This window comes from Stylophora pistillata, chromosome 10 (assembly GCF_964205215.1).
Source record: "Stylophora pistillata chromosome 10, jaStyPist1.2, whole genome shotgun sequence".
NCBI lineage: Eukaryota > Metazoa > Cnidaria > Anthozoa > Scleractinia > Pocilloporidae > Stylophora > Stylophora pistillata.
Window position 1 is genome coordinate 25,675,559 of NC_142528.1, and position 18,251 is coordinate 25,693,809.

General features: G+C 39.1%; 3 protein-coding genes across 4 annotated transcripts; 1 reads left to right on the top strand and 2 right to left on the bottom strand.

Moving 5' to 3' along the window:
- Positions 1 to 262: 262 nt before the first annotated feature.
- On the top strand, positions 263 to 7,846 carry LOC111322998 (choline dehydrogenase, mitochondrial). Of its 2 annotated transcripts, none has more exons than XM_022926250.2 (8): positions 263 to 584; positions 1,216 to 1,299; positions 2,255 to 2,519; positions 3,362 to 3,534; positions 4,095 to 4,600; positions 5,054 to 5,284; positions 5,498 to 5,699; positions 6,872 to 7,846. In XM_022926250.2, exons 2-8 carry the CDS (start codon positions 1,227 to 1,229, stop codon positions 7,171 to 7,173), a joined length of 1,752 nt encoding a protein of 583 aa, XP_022781985.2. In that variant the 5' UTR covers positions 263 to 584; positions 1,216 to 1,226; the 3' UTR covers positions 7,174 to 7,846. The 2 variants fall into 2 exon arrangements, with proteins under 2 accessions (XP_022781985.2, XP_022781986.2); XM_022926251.2 differs by having other exon boundaries at positions 263 to 475.
- Positions 7,847 to 11,816: 3,970 nt separating this feature from the next.
- On the bottom strand, positions 11,817 to 15,489 carry LOC148722403 (cysteine and glycine-rich protein 1-like). Its single transcript, XM_088734616.1, has 3 exons — positions 15,206 to 15,489; positions 13,431 to 13,577; positions 11,817 to 12,222 (listed from the first exon to the last, which is right to left on the bottom strand). The coding sequence occupies exons 1-3, from the start codon at positions 15,210 to 15,212 to the stop codon at positions 12,125 to 12,127; spliced, it is 252 nt and encodes an 83-aa protein (XP_088590742.1). The 5' UTR covers positions 15,213 to 15,489; the 3' UTR covers positions 11,817 to 12,124.
- Positions 15,490 to 15,637: 148 nt separating this feature from the next.
- On the bottom strand, positions 15,638 to 18,245 carry LOC111322979 (muscle LIM protein 1). The gene is made up of 3 exons (XM_022926228.2): positions 18,089 to 18,245; positions 16,915 to 17,089; positions 15,638 to 16,018 (listed from the first exon to the last, which is right to left on the bottom strand). Exons 2-3 carry the CDS (start codon positions 17,078 to 17,080, stop codon positions 15,924 to 15,926), a joined length of 261 nt encoding a protein of 86 aa, XP_022781963.2. The 5' UTR covers positions 17,081 to 17,089; positions 18,089 to 18,245; the 3' UTR covers positions 15,638 to 15,923.
- Positions 18,246 to 18,251: the final 6 nt, after the last annotated feature.

Genomic DNA, 18,251 nt, shown 5'->3' on the forward strand with positions numbered 1-18,251 from the left:
CTCAGCTCTGAAATTATTCTAAAAGTGATTATGTCATCGTTCAAGCCGACTTACCCTCTGTTTCAGAACTTTGTTACACTTTCGCATGAACATCAAACGTTTATATCTGGAGGAGTATCGAAGGCTGTATGTCCGAGTGAATTCGTGCAGCATGGAAGTGGGTAAAAGTATGCTTTTCATTGATGAAGCTTCTGAATTGTTTTGAAGTGGACGGAGAGAGGCTCGACTACTAGCCGCTGTTCGGGAACCGGAGCCCGCGCTCCTACGAAAACCCACTGGGAGGAACGAAAAAGACCGGAATCGAGAGAGCGGCGGAAATCAAGCCAACTCTCCGCCCTAGTTTCAAGACTTCTTGAACCGCTAATTTACTTCCGGTGGCACGTCGTGTCATCAACTCGTAACATTTTAACTTGATCAGATTAATTTCAGTCCTCTTGACGCAGGGGTTGGAGATAACCAAAATACATCGACACAAGTAAGCTGTGATCAGAAGTTCGATAGCAGTATTTTAGTGCTTGACATGCAAAATTTATTTGGCTGAGTACGTAAAAACAGCGAGGACCTTGGCGCGGAGCATAGTGAGGGTCAGTAGAGCCGATGTTAAAACCTATGTGTCACAATCTATTAATATAAGACTTGTCTTTCGTGGAACTTCGCTCAAAGTGTAAGCAAACTCTAAAGAGGTAACAGCAAAGCATTAAGGGATGATTTAGGGATCGAGTAATGCAGTAAAAGCCTAGCTGCGGAGGAATGAGGTCATATAGTTTGCATACAGGCCTTCTCTAGACACACAGCTCCCATGAACAGAAACAAATTATTACACGAACAAAAGATACTTCATATGATGCACGATCCTCGCAGTAGATAGCGCTATTAAAGCAATAGCGAAAATCAGACCTAAAAAAAATCAGGCCTGTACGGGATTCGAATCCCGTACAGGCCTGATTTTTTTCAGGTCTGATTTTCGCTATTGCTTAAATAGCGCTATCTACTGCGAGGATCGTGCATCATATGTATCTAATACCGCAGTACAAAATATATGAACTTCATATATTTCATTGTATCTCATAAGATACTTCGTCTATCTACCCCCTCCCCCCCTTCCCACATTAAAAAAAAAAAAGAAACTCAAGGCAATTAACTGGAATATCTAAAGGCTAGTATGCGAGGGCAAGCGTGAAACCAGTGGCTTCTACACCACCGATTTTATTGCAGGTATTGTGAGGATGAAGAGATTTTGCTTGGGATTTGTTCAGACCACTAAGGTATCCAGAAGAAAATTTACCTGGAAATCAACTGGTTAGTGTTAGGCCAATTGGATTTTTGTGGATTTTGTTAATTTTCTCAAGATAATTTTTAATGCAAGTGCCATCGTATCAAGTGTTAATTAAATTGGACGTGTGCTGTCACACACCCTTACTCATCATTCCATGTGAGGGAGGGTGGATGAAGTCTTCTCTTGATTGACATGAGTTAACTGTATGTTAAAACATAAAGGATTTGATAAACTGGGCTAGATAAGATACATGCTATGGGGTGTATGCCATTATCCAAGATCAGGAGGTAGCCAACTTGGATTGTTTCAGATTTGAATTAATTGCACTTTCTTTGTGATTACTGCAGAAAGCAGTTCCAAGACAAAAAAAAAAAAGTTTTAACATATGTATTTTGCTTAAAGAACCCATGGTTAGGGTATTTATTAACCTGACTGAAGATAGTTTATTGTTTTAAAGTGAACTGTCAGGGAAATTAGAAAATTACTGAGGAGAGTACTTGTGATGAGTCTAAGCCTGAGCTTCCAATTAAATCAGCAATAATTTCTTTTATTATATGGCTGTGTCTCACAAGGACTGGGAACAACCAAATCCACGAATTTGATTGGCTGAAATCAATATTGAAAGCGGTCTAGATTTTTCCATCTAGACTGTCATTTAGACCAGTTTAGAAGAAAAAGGTACAAAGAATATAAAAAATTGGCATGTAAGACACAGCCATATAATAAACATCTTATTAACCAAGCTAGGTCAGTCTGTATGGGAGAATCTTGACCTTGTTGGCTGGTACAGACTTCACTGCACTCGGTCAGTACTGGCATACTCGGTCAAGATTCTCCCATACAGACCTCCCACTCGGTTAATAAGAGCTAAGTAATATGCCAAAGAAACTGGCTCTGCCAAACCACATGGCCCTATGCAGTTCCTAGCTTACATCATAATGGAGTGAAGTGAAATTGGTTGCTTCTCAATCTAATCAGGAGGCCAAGTGATACAAAGATACTCAAAGTCAACCACATCATTTTCCTCCACCCATGAATACATCATCATTGGTGCGGGATCAGCTGGGTGTGTTCTGGCCAATCGACTGTCGGCCAATCCAGATTTAAGAGTACTCCTTCTCGAAGCTGGACCATCAGATAACACATGGAAAATCCAGATGCCAGCAGCTATGTCATATAACCTAGAAAATGACAACCACAATTGGTTCTATACCTCAGAGCCTCAGAAATATTTAAAAAATAGGTATTAACACAAGTTTATATATTTATTCTCCATTACAAATCATAGTATGAATTTAATTGGTGATTCTACATTCTAGCTAAGATTGATCCTTTTATCCTTCTCTGTTAAGGATGTGGGGTAGTTACTAGGGAGCCTGGAAAAGTAGGAGAAAAACAGTTAGGAATGCGGTAATGGAAAATGAGCTTCCCTCTCCTTCCTTTTGACTGTCACTTGCCTCCTTGGTACAAATTTCTTTCTCTCTCTCCAGCCCCCACTACTGTAAAATCAAGGATGACAGGTATTATTTTCATCAAGAAAATACTGAGCACCCGCTTGCTGAAACTATGCTTGCTCTGCAGGCTAGCACTTGTTCTTCATGTTGATTTTAATGTTGCTAGAATATGGCTTGATATGAGACATGTGTATATGAACCTTGTCTGAAATTGTTTTTTTATTCTCAGATTTTGTTGTCATACAGAAGAGCTTATAATTTTCAAACCTTTCTCTTTCCTTGCTCTGATTTTTTTTCTGTAACATGCTCACAACAAATGAATTTTACCATTGCTGTCGTACAGAAAAGCATAAAATTTTCAATGTTTCTTCCTCTTTCCCAGATGATTAGTTAACATGCAACAGATAACGAGATACTTTTTTTGATTGAAAATATTGATTGAAATCCACCAATTGGCCGTGAGGGTCTGGGCAAGCGATGAGGTGAGCATATGAACAGCGTTCATGAAATCATGGGTTCGTTCTACACAAGAGGATTTTTAGCTTTAACTCACACCCATCAGAGACTAATCGATTTATCAAAGGAGGGGTTTTAAGTAAATTCAAATAGCTGCTCTTCGTGCACATTTCAGGACTATTTACCATCCAAGAGGTCGTGTGGTAGGCGGGTCCTCTTCAATAAACGCAATGATTTTTGCACGAGGACATGCATTTGATTTCGATAGATGGGACAGGGAAGGTGCCACAGGATGGTCCTCTGCAGACTGTCTGCCGTACTTCAAGATGTCAGAAAGCTACGAACGTGGTACGTCTCTGTTGGCCACAAAGTGACTTGTTACCAAAAGCCACTAGGTCGATTCTTTACACGTGTGGCTTCCTGTGATTAGACTCCACTCATCTCTTATGGGGAGAAAATATGACCACCTCTACGCCTCACCTAATCAGTTTTCCGCTTTTAACAGACAAACTTTCCAGCCTTGCTATGCCCTTTTCAAGACAATCTTGAACACAATATAAAGAGAGGAAAATTTATCTACCCTCATACCTATCTTCTCCTCTTCTATCTACGGCAATGTATGGATTCTGTTGGTCTAAGGGCAAATGAAAACTATACCAAATTAACTCAATTACTCAGAAAAATACATTTTCATCCGATATGAAGCACTCCTTTTCAACCCATATACTATTTATACTAAGGCTCTTAGGTGTAGACAAGCACTATTAATGCCAGAAAAGTGTTTTGCCCAAAAACTACAATATCAGTGACCACGCCCAAGACTCGAACCTAACTTCTTGATCGGCACTCCGGCCTTACTCCAACCGCAGTGTTTCTTTTATGGACTTGGCTTCATTTTCTACTTTCAGGTGCTAGTCAATATCGTGGAGGAAGTGGGCCAATGCGGGTGTATCGTGGGACACATTTCAACCCTCTCCACCAGGTCTTCATCGCTGCGGGTGTAGAAGCCGGTTATCCATTCACAGATGACTTCAACGGCTTTCAACAGGAAGGGGTGGGCTCGCTGGATCGCACTATACACGAAGGAAAGAGATGGAGTGCCGCAGCCGCTTATCTGAAGCCAGCTCTTCTACGGAATAACTTGACGACCAGAACTGGAGCGCTGGCAAACAGAGTGCTATTTGAAAACGATAAAGCCATAGGGGTAGAATATCGTGTTGGGGATTCAGTGAAACGGGCACGCGCTTCTAAAGAAGTCATTCTGTCTGGTGGAGTCATGAATTCTCCGCAGCTGCTTATGCTGTCTGGGATTGGGGATGAAACAGAGTTGAGGTCGCTCGGAATACCTATGGTGGCAAAGTTACCTGGGGTGGGAAAAAATCTGCAAGATCATGTGCAAGTGTATGTCCAATATGTAAGTATTTAGCACGAGATGATCTTCATGATGTACTGCTCTTGAATTTGATTTGGGAATTTAGGGCCTTGCACCATTTACAGTTGCTTATCATCATGATTATCATCATCAATATTATCCCAATCATCGTCATTTATCATTATCGTCGTTACCATTATCGTACCTTTCGGGCCTTAAGTCGTTCGCCGGTTCACAGTGGCATATAATCATCATTACCATCCTCATTATCTTTTTGCTGCAGTATTAGGCACTTCCGGTTCCGGTTTCTGTTCTAGTGTCCCGTTGCGATTTGTGGGCCGTGTGCTTTTAGAGCCCGCCATATTGTTTTGAAATGATTCCAACTTGATATTAAAGCCAAGGTTATTACAATTATGATAATAATCATTGCTATCCCTTTTTATTACTAAACTCTACCCACATTGGAAATTGTCTTCTTGACTACAAACACAATAGGAAAGCCTTAAGCCAGTGACGTTGACCAGTACGTTTAAAGTGCACAACAAGGTGCGAGCAGGCCTAAACTGGTTTTTATTCAAGAATGGAGTGTGTGCCTCCAACCATTTTGAAAGTGGAGGGTTCGTTAAAAGTGATTCAAGCGTGTCACACCCCGATATACAGATGCAGTTTGTTCCTACTGCGATGAAAGAGGCGGGCAGCTCTGAGATTATTCAACATGGATACCAGGTAAAAATTTCTGACAAAGTCCTGCATTGACAACGAAAGCGTTGGCAAGCAAAGAAATAACGAAAGAAAATCGGGAAAGGGAAGACGCAATTCTCTCTCAGCTGGTTATTATTTTTTTCCGAGCTTGCATCTCGTCTCCGCCTCTGTTTCTCACTAGAGACTTCTAAGAACAGGCTCATAGGATATTTACCGCCCTGCGGGATTCTCTTTCAGGTATGTGCTGAGATACTTAGACCCAGCAGCCGGGGCTTCGTGAAACTTCGATCACGTGATCCACTCGCCCATCCTGTCATTCAACCAAACTATCTGTCACGTGACGGTGATCGTCGCTTAATGAGGACCTGTGTACAAGTTGCACGTCATGTACTCAACCAGAAGGCTTTTGAACCTTATAGAGGAAAACCGATAAAACCAGGTTTGTTATCGAGCATTTGATGACGTTATTTTCTCAGTTCTAGGTGGTGGTGAATTCTTCCTTAGGCCTTTAAGCCCTAAGAGTGATCAGCATCTAATTTCTCCTTACAACATCACTCCTGAACCACACATTAAGATCACGAGAGTTAAGAAAATGATCACCAACTAAAGGAGCTCTTGATTGTTAAACAAATTCTCCCTGTCATTACCACAGGAAATACATAGATAAGAGTATGGAGAATATGGACTTTTAAGTCAGAGAGTAAGGGTTAAATGGCCCTAAATCTGAATTTTTCGGAGTACCTCGATATTGAGAATGTACAGCGAAGAGCTTCAAGACTTGCTCTAAATCAACGCAAAGGAGACATGTCCTACGAAGACCGATGCAAATTGCTAAAATGGCCTACTCTTTCCGACCGTAGAACTTTTATAATCGTAACGGTGGCCAATTTACCATTTCAACTTTGTTGATATATTCAAATTATTTCGTTACCCCCACCGACGCAGCTCCAAACAGTTTCTTTAGAAACTATCAGCCTTTATTTATCTTTAGTTGAGTGTTATAAAATTGTTTTTGGTTTTTACCATTTAGAATTTGGAGACTTTTTTGATTTCGCTACAACTGGATGTACGAGAGCAAATCATCAGTACAAACTTTACGTCAAACCAGCAAGACTTAATTGTTATAAACATTCGTTTTTCATTAGGATTGTTAAATTATGGAATGAATTACTAAGAAACATAGTGGAAGCTGATAATCTTCAGCATTTTAAATCTCAGCTTAAATTGTACTTAAATATTTAATTGTAACTAAGTATTTTATTTTCATTTAGACTTATTTTTTAGGGAGTTTTCACAAAGGGATAACCTCCTAACTTCCTTTTCTGGAAGCATCTTTTCCCTTTCCTTTTAGTGTATATATAGTCTGCTTCTGGAATAATTAAAGTATGTATGTATGTATGTAGGTAGGTAGGTAGGTAGGTAGGTAGGTAGGTAGGTAGGTAGGTATGTATGTATGTATGTATGTATGCATCCAGGCAAAATGAGAAGATCCTGATGATATTCCAAACCCATCTTTGTCTACGTTTCACTCTCTATATATACGTTACTTACTTTCTCGACCCCTGGAATCTTAGAAAAGTTGTTTTAAACTTAATGTTTTTTTTCTCTTAGCAAAGACTTGCGAAACCGACGAGGAAATAGACGCTTTCGTTCAAGGATACGCTAAGACTGATTACCATCCCTGTGGAACGTGCAAGATGGGAGCCGAAGATGACCCGATGGCTGTCGTTGACACGCAAACACGTGTCTTCGGAGTCGACAATCTTCGGGTCGTGGATGCGTCTTTAATCCCCAGTATAGTCAGCGGTAATCTTAATGCTTCTACGCTCATGATAGCGGAAAAGGCCGCAGATTGTATTTTGGGGAAGTCGCCGTTGCCGAAGGAACACGTTCCAGTATATAGCACGTCATAACCATTAGCTGTTGTTACGGAACTCTGGTTAGAGATGTGATTTATGAACATGTGCTGATCTCGTTTCTGCCATCATTTGAGCCAACGCCACAATTCGAAGGCTTTAGCCAGTTCCAACATTTTTAGTTCGTGCAGAAACTTCTATATCGTCCTTTTAATTAATTTTTTTTATTTGTGCAGGTTGTGATCATGCGGAGATATCGGATTCATTGATTTACTCAAGCCTCCGCTTAAAACAAGGCTGAGAGCAAAACAGATTTTAAAATTATAATGCAATAAAAAGCCATATTCACAAGAAAATTTTTACACGTGGCCTCGTTTTGAAACTGAGGCCGTCTAGGACTCGGAATTTTCCCCGCAGTTAAATTATAATCTGAAATAATCTACCTTAGATTTCTTCTCGAGAGCAGAATTGTTCGGCTATTTTGGAGTCTCAAATACGGATTCCAATGAATTTCAATCCTTTTACTTACGAAATCTTTAAGTTATAATCCAAAAACCGAACTTCGTCCCTTTTACTTGTATTCTTTGTTTAAAATTGAACCTTTCCTTTAATGGCAGTTCTGATGAGGATTCGAGGCAAGATATAGTCAATGAATTTTTGTCTTTAACATCTGATAATAAGTGAGGTATTATTCGTGCATTCTGAAAATACACTTATTTTAGAATTTGAACAGCTTTTCCCATAAAAGTTAAAAAAATGGTGACAATGATAATTTTGACAATAAGGATGATGGTAATGGTAACTACAATTTAACTCTGACATCTTCACTTGTGGTGAGTTTTATGGACCCTTATCCAATAATTTTATAAACATTTTCATGGTGCTCACTACTCATATTCCTCTTAGTATATATCATATTCCGCCTCTCGGTTACCTCACTTGGTTAGAGCGCCGGATTGTGTTGTGCGGGAGGTCGAGGGTTCCAGCCCCCGGCCGCGGACCAATACTCATGGTCTTAAAATAAGTGAGGAAAATTTGCTACCTTTCTACAATCAAGAAATTGATAGATATTCTAGTCTTCTCGGATACGGATGAATAAACCGTAGGCCCCGTCTCCAGCAGGGTTAGGGGTAGGAGACGTCAATTTCCCACGCACGAGATTACTGTGTGGTGGATGTCCTCCCCTGGGTGGGATGGGTGGGTGTTGGCCTTGAAAAGCCCCTATGGGGAGTGGTCAATTAACCTGTGTATGTATGTATGAATGTTTCTAAACACCGAATGATCTTCATATGTTACTTTTGCCTATCTTCATTACAGAAAAATAGGTTGAAAACAATCTCCTTGAGTCTCAATCACGCATTTCAGGAATCTCTTGTATTTCGGGGAGTGCCGGTTGAGGTAACTGCTAGACCTTATTTTTCACTCGGACATACCGTCTCAGGCTACATTTAAGACGTCAAGCGTTTAAAAGCGGCCTGCTTGTAGAAAGCACATTTTCCAGCCATTTACAGATCTCAACGAGAATTAACAGGTCAGTAGAAGGTTAGCTCTTATCTTTATAGCGACGAACAATCTGTAGAAAGCTGTTAAATTTTATCCCACTGATGATAAGCAAAAAACAGGCCTGTTTCCGAGCAGTTAATCAAATCTGTAGCTACTGTATCTGTTTTATCCCCTGAGCTAAACAAATGTGAGCTTTACAATCTCAAAGGTCAAAATCTCTATGAAAAGTAGAACATCGACTAGTACCCGTTCTTTTCTTACAGCACCAATTTCTTAGCATATTAGCTTTTTCTGCAACACAAAAGCTACATAAACTAAGTTTTACGATAAACCCAAAAAGACATCCCAAACAACTCCTCGCAGACAACAGAGTCGGCGTACTTTTTGGTTATCTTTGGAAGGAGAGACCAGACATTTACAACATCACCACTGGTTCAGTTCAGTTAAATTTTTGGGACACAACCCTGTAACGCTATCATTGTTTTGTCTGACGTCCCATCTTGTTCCAAACCGTTCGAGTTCTTGGTCTAACTCAATCTTTTTGTTTTGATAAAGCTGTCTTTACCAATACCTGAAGTAACGTTATGGGCGAGTGTCACTGAATCGCGTCAAGCACTGTGTTCTCTTGCCCTTGTCCGAAAATTTCGACCGGAATGATTTTGAATTGAGCCTTGAACTTGTCATTTGTTTCTGTCATGTATTGGGCGGTTGCCAATTAAACTATTTCGAAAGATAAGCGTTGTCTACGAAGACAGACAACAATTTTAATAGGTGTTGTCCGACGCGACCCTCATGCCATCACGAAACTATTTAGGACCAGGCCCTCAGCTTAAAGAGACATGTGACTTATCAATTTTTCTGTTATTTAATTCGTTTTTGATCCGATATTCCTTGGATAAATGATTTATTGCCCAGCTCTGTATCGTTTTTTTTGCCGGAGGGGTTCCGTGTGCTTAGTTTTCCTGTGCGCTATTTGCTTTTTTTTCTGTTCAACTCTGACCTCAAAGATAAAAAGTTTCTCAGTAAAGATATTTACATTCTAACATAACACAGAAATGAGTTTTTGTATGTACTAGTCTAATTCACGCTTCAATTAAGAAGAAAGAAAAGCCTGTTGCGATCCGTCAGTTGTGCGGAGCCCTCGACTCACCACGGCTAGATCACCTCCCACGATCAAATTACACCTCCATACTCTGTCTCGGATCATAGTCTCGCGTTCTTAGTCACAGCCGCGCTTTTATCGGTAAATTTTTGCTTAGAACCCTCAAAGACGAAGAACCCGCAAGTTTCTCTAAACAGTTCCATTTATAAACATCTTTTTCCCTGTCATTGCAGAACCACCAATGCCTCCAAAAGTGGAACACGTGGAAGGGCCCACTCCCTGTCCGCGATGTGGATAATAACGTCGAAAGGAATAATGTGGATAATATGATAATAACGTCGAAAGGAATCATCAGAAAAAAAACTAGAAAATTCTACGGAAGGAAATTTGTGATGTGTGAAAATTGCCCTTTTTGTAGATTTTCTGCAGTTCCGCTCCGTAGAATTTTTTAAAAATCTTTGTGTATTTTCCTTTTCTAGTGCCAAAAGCAATCACTGAAAAAAATCAGGGAGTCACTGGGTTAGTTTTCGAATTATTTAAGCCACAAGCTAAAAAATGCGTCAGAATAAGCCTATGAAAGCGTTGCCATGGAAACTGCTAGTGACGAAATGACACTTATTTTTGGATAACCAATGATTATGTAATTCAACCCCGTAAAGTGTTCAACTGGCCTTGGTCAGTCTTTCTGTTGTATCCTTTCAAAGTTACAAACCATCAAAAAGATGAAAACCGGTACAAGCCACCTTAAGTGGCACCAGAGCGTGTCCACGTTTTCAAAACTTTTCAAGGACCCAGTATCTAGGAGCCCCTCCCTCTTCGATTCAAAATTCCTTAATAAGGGTCTTTTTCGATTACACTAACCCTATATTTATTTTTAGGCGAAATCTATTGTAAAGGATGTTACGCCAAGCTATTTGGCCCTAAAGGTTATGGTTATGGTGCTGGAGCTGGGGCTCTCAAGCTCACCCAGTAACAGCAATATCGACATTATACCGTGATGGTAACACTCTTCGCGAGTAGAAGATGGATTTCTTTTACCTCTCCTTATAGTTGTGATAATTGTTTCAAGTTTAGTACACTGAACATCTCAGAAATAACCAATAAATGTCTTAGGAAATTAACCCTTTCACTCCCAAGATGCAATCAGTAATTCTCCCTACCCAGTGCGATACTTTTCCTTGTGAATCAGATGGGAGAATTTAGTCTTATTACCAAAAGAAGACGCTCTCGCCTATATGCTTTTTGTTCTGATAACCTGTTTGCGACATAACTTATTAGAATTTCATGGAGAAGTTAATCCTCTTACTGTGTTCCTTGGATTTTGTAGGGTGCCTCTGAATCTAAAGGTAGATATTTCTGATACTTTACAATTTAGTAAAGAAAATTGGGTATTGCTATATTAGTTTTAAATTAAATAAAGCTCAATTAAGGGTGTTTCTGCGAGCCTGAAGCGTTACGACAGAAACCTATTGTCTTGAAAAGAAATTATCACAAGTCCAGAAACAATAGGACAAGTTTTTATTATCAGCTTTGTGGGAATATATGGAAAAGTGTGGTATTATCAGTCTGTCAAAGAAATGGTGTTTAGAAATAAAGGAAACCATATAGAGCTAACTTAAGCTGTTCTGGTTTCCTTCTTGAGCATTGTATCAATATGAGTGGAGGGATATCATAAAAGACAATTAAAACCACCATTTTATGCCTTAAAAAACTTGCTAAAAAATACTACTGGCATTGAATTGGGAGATTAACACGGATTAAATAAATTTGAAGGCTTTTCATAGTTTTATTTTAGTGGTTCTGCTCCAATTGACCGTTCAATACCGGAGGAAGACGGTGCAAACAGGCTGTTTGGACTCAGTAAAGGGTGACCATGGCTAATTGATAGAGGTGACCGCTTGATAGAGGAGAAAATTAGAGTGTTTTTGGGACTTAGACAACTGACACCTTAATACATAGTGACAGCTTAATGCAGGTGTGACTGTAATTAGCTCCCCAAATTTGAGTGTTTGTACAAACAATTAAGGCAGTTGGTTTCCCTTTGACCCCAGACCAGTGCTACATATTACTACAGAGAATTGAAAGATGCAGCAAATAACTCTGTTTTGTTCATTTTATTTTGTTACAAAACTAATCTTGTAAATCTAGAACAAAACCACAGTGGATCACCATTTGCTTAACAACATTACATTTTTCACACCATTTTACTGAAAAATTTTGCTAACCCAGTGTAATTTATTACAAAAAAAGGCATGGATAAGTAACCCCCTTATGAAAAAGTCTACAATGCTTGCATCAAAATACTTGGAATGAGTGTTTGATCATTTTTATAGATGAAGCCATGTTGTGCACAGTAACTAGTAAGTTGCATACACGTCACTGAATGTAACCAAAAGGGGAAATTTACTTCCCCGTCAAATGGAGTGCACCAGCTCCTGCACCATAGCCGTATCCTTTGGGTCCAAATAGTTTGCCATAGCAACCTCTACAGTAAACAAGGCCTGAAAAACAAATTGAGACTTTTCAACAAAGTTGAAATGGTAAATTGGCCACCGTGACAATTACAAAAAGCTGACGTTTCAAGCGTCAGCCCTTCGTCGGAGTGAATAGAGGAATCGTGGGTTGTGTGTGCTTTTAAAGGCAGAAAATGGAGCTATGTTATTGGTGGGAACATGGCAACGAGAAAAACATGAATAAATTAGTGGAATGAAAAGCATTCGTTGATACCTGTGGGATTTAGACTGACAAACAAAAGACTTGGTATGAAATTTATCATTTTCTGGCCTTGTATTGAGAAATACAAAACCAGACATAATAATAATAATAATAATAATAATAATAAACAGCATTTTTAGAGCACCTATCCAGTCGTGCTCTAGGCAATTCACAATATATAAAACATAGGTAAATTGCATACACAAATATACATACATATATATATATAGACACATACATGTATAAATCAATAGCAGTAAATAAAAATAATTACAGTCCTTGGAATTAAAGACTTCCTTGAATAAATATGTTTTAAAAATAATTACAGTCCTTGGAATTAAAGGCTTCCTTGAATAAATATGTTTTAAGTTTAGATTTAAAAGAACTCAAATTATCACAAAAAACGTCTATGGGCAGGCAAATTGTTCCACAGTTAAGGTTCAGAAACCGCAAAGGCTCTAGAGCCATAGGACTTTAAGTTATGGTTGACAATGTTTAGATGCATTGAAGTGGATGATCCTAGATTTCGTGACAGAAGTAGCGGGTTATCAGACCTTGAATGTAGGTGGTGGGGGACTGTTTGTGTATAGCCTTGAATTCAATGGAAGAAGACTTATAGATGCATATGGTTAACACTGCAACCCCTAAAAGTGTTAAGCATCTAGTTTCTCCTTTAAGTAACATACCTGAAACAAACATTGAGGTTGTGTGAATGATGGAAATAATCATCAACTGAAGAAGCTCTTGATTGTTAAACAATTTCTCCTTTTCAGTACCATAGGAAAGGTACTGAGATCAGTACAAAGAATATGATGCTGATGTTAAGGGTGCACTGACAACCCCAAAATAGGTAAGGTAGAGGTTCAGTTTTAAATGATGAAATGACAGCTAAAGAAAACCCTTAGCACTGATCAGTACCACTCTTTCAAGAAATGACTGATCAAACAAACAGTATAAATGATGTATATAAGAACGATCCTAAATGATGTCATACCATCATGGTCATTGTATGAGCCACTGTCTAAGGACTTGTTGCAAGTGGGCTTGTTGCTACAAGTGAAGCAGCGTTTGTGATACTTGTTTTTTCCTGCTTTGACCTCCTCTGCTGCATAGACACGGTCATTACAACGAGGACACCTTTCTGCATTAGATAGAAATAATGACATTATTGACCGGAGTCAGAGCCTATTCATAAAATATTGTTTGATAAATGTTCCCGGGAGGAGGGGGGGGGGGTTTACAATGGACTAGCACCCAATCCAGGGGTAGTAGAGGTATTCCTTGTTTTTTTATGCCAAGGAAACAGAAAAAAGCTCCTGTAGCAATGGCTCTTTGGTTCGAGTGTTGATCAATAAAAAGGGTTTCATGGAGGCATTCTTGTAAACATACAACAATCCAGTTTTAAAAGTCCCAATTTATGGCATGCCTTGTGTGTAGGTCTCCGAGTTGTTTTCTTCTGCATGACAAGTTTTTCTCTCCTCTTTCTAGAGTTTAAATGGGTACAGGAGAAAATTCAGGCAAACTTAATGAGAAAATGAGGGGTGACCCTCTGATAGAATAGCACTAGCAATTCATCCAGGAGAGGTTGTAATAATCTTCATCATTTTGAGTTGCAGAAAAGCAGCTGGTGGCTATGATATTTGGTCTTAAATGTTGAACATTTTTCAAAAAACATTTGAGTGAACTAAATGAGGAGTTCCAGCCAATATTTAACTGCTGGGCTACCTATATTAGGATGGTTATTAAAATACAGATAATTGTTTCACAGCTGGCTAGTTTGAACTGCCAAAGAATCCGACTTAAAACGGGGTAATTTTGAAAAATTTCTACCATAATTCAGATTCCACAAAAATGTATTCCAACCAAACCTATATACTTTCTGGTGCCAAACATTTGCTTAATATCTAAAAAATATTTTATGTTTCTTTTTCTTGTCAGAAGTATTGGATAAAGAAAAGTGAAACACAACGAGAGTCTGACGTATAAAACAGCTGGACAGACAAAATCCTATTGCGTTACAATCACTAAATTGTACAGAGAAGGAATTTGAAAAATGTCACGAGGGATTTGTTCTGTGAAGCCAAGCGAAACTGAAGAGTTCAGACAAGTATAACTTTAGGGCAAGCATTCTTGGGTGATCAGGAATTCTTTGAGAAGAACACGGCTACTTCGGGTATACACACAAACAGCAAGTACAGAGCTGTACAACTGCGCATTTATGCCCATAAGTAAATCATAAGTTAAACAGTTCTTGAGCTTCTTCGACTCGACATTCGTCAACCTCGTAACTTATCACGGAATCACTGCAAACTATAGTCAATCTGGTTTCGTTACAGTTACCGCTAAAGTGTTCCCACTTACTTTTGATAGCTCTTGACGATTCTCTGGTATAATTTGTGGGAATATGACTTTTCTTCGACTTATCAAAAACAGGCAAAGAGCTGTCAGCGTTGGACATCAGTTTCTAATCGGAACTCAGTTGCGTTTTATTTACGATGACCTCGAAAGATTAACAATCGCTCGCCAAAACAATTGTTTCTTTGCTTATACTACTTCGTTTTGTCAATGACTCTTAAATTTGAGTTTGCCTTTTTCGAAGAGAGATCGTAACCCACAAAAGGAAAGACCAGGTTCGACACCAAGAGATTAAAGTGAAAAAATGGAAGGACGGGCGTCAGTTTATTGCACCTAATCGCAAAATGTATACATTTATCGACCAAAGCTTCGCACTTTAATTAATATCCAGAAGAAAAAATTAATTTAACTTACCAGCCATAATTTGTGATGTCAGCAGTAGACAGCTTTCACTCACTGGCAAAAAGATATACTTCCTTGGTCTACACTACACGACGAATGAACGAAAGATTGTCGGAAGCCAAGCCTTCAAATTCTAAGCGTAATTTAGAATCCGAAGTCACAGGGGATTTAAAAATAAACAGTACAATCCCTCCCCACCGGGCGGGGGTGAAATGCAGACCGCCTTCAAAAGCGGGCTTTTCAAAATTTTGGACCAGGGAACTTTTTTCTGTTACAAAGAGTTAAAGGAACGTGTGCTGTTTAGTTAACACAAGGTCTTGAATATGTTGCCTGCATTATATCGAAAAGCGCGCACTTCATGAGTCACGCCACTCGCGCTTTAGCTTTGACCCTCGAGGCCGGGCCAACAGTGAAATGGCCTCCTTCAGACTAGACCAAAATGGCTAAAAAAATGCATTTTATTCATTAGATACCAATCGGGATTTTTAACAGAAAGTATAAATTGGACTCAAAATCAAATTTTAAAACGTGGCTTTAAATCACAATAAGCGAGAGCGAGTAAAAAATGTCCTATCTCTACTAAAGAAACGAATTTTTTCAATTCCAGCCATTTCAACAGTCATTGATGCAAATATAAGAGAGAAAAGCTCTATCGACGCAACAGTCACAGAAAAATCAATTCGTCAAGAGTTTGGTGCCAACGATATTTGCAGTAGCTAATAAACCCATGTCACTGAGTCCTTGTTAACGCTCCAGCCCCTCCACCAAAGCCATATCCTTTAGGACCATAGTTTTTGCCATAGCAGCTCTTGCAGTAGATCTCATCTGAATGATGAAAATTTTAAATGTAGGGGTAAGATGTAAACTGAAATGAATGATAGATAATAAGAGGCCGCTGAGTGGCCTCCACTTGAGGTTACCTCGCTCGATGATAATCAGTTACAACGAGTAACAGAGTAGCAAGAAATCGATTAACGGCACTATGCTCTTCCAGGCAAGCTATTCCGTGATTTTTTTCGGTAGTTTTCGGCGCAATCACACAAAATGAGACCGAAAACGCCAAGAAAAAAGCAAAAACAAAACAAAACAAAAACAACATAATTAGTAACTATAAATCCTTTTAGGACTTTTATTTAGATTGTCTGATAATCTGCGCCTGCGCCTGCGCAGAAACGCCGAACGAACGCCACCGAACTTGATAACTTAGGCTTTTCCACTTGAAGCCCAAGTAATTAGTGCTCCATGAAATTAATATGCCTTGTAAACGCGTTAGGGATTTTTCTTAAGGACCCCTCTCTAATCTGTTTCAGTCAACACAGCAGGCAAACTTCCGCGCAGGCGCAAACGTTGTCATGACTACGTGTGCATGACGTGCTTTCACGGTGTCAGAACCAAGTTGTCTCACACAAGTTGCAAACAAACCCAGAAGCCAGTAAGTTATTCACGGTGTTTCAGAAGCGTATAACTTTTTCGGTAACGCTCAAAACATAATCATAAATCAACGGGATACCCGTACGTCCCATACGCGTCCATTGCTTTGTGTTCGAAAAGTCTCGAGTTTTCCATTTCCCCCCCTAATTTTGTTTCCTTTTACAGATTAGGAGGGAAGTTTGTCATACGCTACGACTTTGTGTAGCATACTCATTTTGTCTGGTCGGCGTCCTAACACAGTTGGTGAAAGGAAAAGTTTTTAATCGTTTGTGTTATCACGTGATACTTACTTCCGTGCATGTTCAGGGTAGTACTGTCCAAGCCCTTTCTGCATTCCACGCATACGAAGCAGGTCTTGTGCCAAGGATTGCCGTTTGAGTCTTTTTTCTCTTCAGCTTGGTAAACGGACTTTGCACATCTCTGGCATTTCTTTTGAGGTGCTGGGGTAAAAGGCATTTTGGTTTCCTATTACATCATAAAAAATAGATTTTGAGACTGTTTATTGATGAATCTTAAAGGATATCCCTTTGAACTAAAAATATTCGTCAAATAATTTTTAGAGATGATGTCCGCAGAGATATATATTTATAATCCTAGATTTCTTTACGAAGCGAAGGTTAGGAAGTCTTCGAAATGGATTTATTTTTTTCTTTTCTCTGTCAAGATGATGACGTCACCCAAACACTTAATTCTCCTTAGTCCTTCCTCTCTTAGAAAAACGCAATCCACTGAAAATAATTTCTGAAGCTGAGAGAACTGTGCACTATTTATCTACTTTACCCTGGAGGAAACTAGAGTTAGTCGTGTAAGGAAAGAAATACAATACGGAAAGGAGGGTTTTAATGGGGTTAATCGTAAAACCGTGAAAGTGGCAAAAACACTTTTCTCCATTAGGCGTAAAAATTGACATATTAGCTAAAAGTCCCTCTGCATCGTTTAGGATTTGGAATAAACAGCTGTTCTTCTCTAGAAATGCACAGTTTTGAATTAAGATAATTACCCGGTGTTTTTTAACTCTATTGGCCACGCTAAATATAAACCAAAACAGAGACGGTTTACCCAATGGATATGTTTGCACGTAAGACATAATAGTTTGCTTATTAGTATCACTAGCTGTTACCAAAGGAAAACAACTGTTTTCTTCAGCTGTTCTTATTTGACCAAACATTACCGTTGGCTGCTTTTAAAATTTTTTGTTGTGTTCAATACGGGTTTGATGGCGAAAGTTTCTCGTTTCAAACCGATCACAAAAAAATGAAACAGCCGTGGGAAGAAGAAACAGTGAAGTTCAAAACACCATTACCGTAGTTCACGGGGTTAGGGCGTCGTTTGACCATGTAGATATCGTTTTCAACAAATACCTACGAAATTTGCTTTGATATCACCCGAAGCAAGAATAACTTTCAATTTGTGATACAACTGAAGAGAAGGAATGCTTTTAGAAGCTGTGAACTTATGGTTTACCTTTAACAGCACAAATAGAGTCAGCACACTCGAAAGAATCTCAGTCCAAACTGCACAATTGTAGGAACCTCACTGTTAGTGGCGTCTAAGAGTGTTTTAATTAGTTTTTGTTTTGCTCCCTAATATCAGCCAACGATGTCCATTAGAGAATTGGGTCTTTGAT

Coding starts and splice junctions, on each gene's coding strand:
- LOC111322998 (XM_022926250.2), top strand. CDS start 1,227: ATGAAGAGATTTTGCTTGGGATTTGTTCAGACCACTAAGGTATCCAGA. Junction 1,300..2,254: donor ATTTACCTGGAAATCAACTG/GTTAGTGTTAGG, acceptor CAATCTAATCAG/GAGGCCAAGTGATACAAAGA. Junction 3,535..4,094: donor GTCAGAAAGCTACGAACGTG/GTACGTCTCTGT, acceptor TTCTACTTTCAG/GTGCTAGTCAATATCGTGGA.
- LOC148722403 (XM_088734616.1), bottom strand. Junction 12,223..13,430: donor CTCATACAATGACCATGATG/GTATGACATCAT, acceptor TTTGTTTTTCAG/GCCTTGTTTACTGTAGAGGT.
- LOC111322979 (XM_022926228.2), bottom strand. CDS start 17,080: ATGCCTTTTACCCCAGCACCTCAAAAGAAATGCCAGAGATGTGCAAAG. Junction 16,019..16,914: donor TACCCTGAACATGCACGGAA/GTAAGTATCACG, acceptor TTCATCATTCAG/ATGAGATCTACTGCAAGAGC.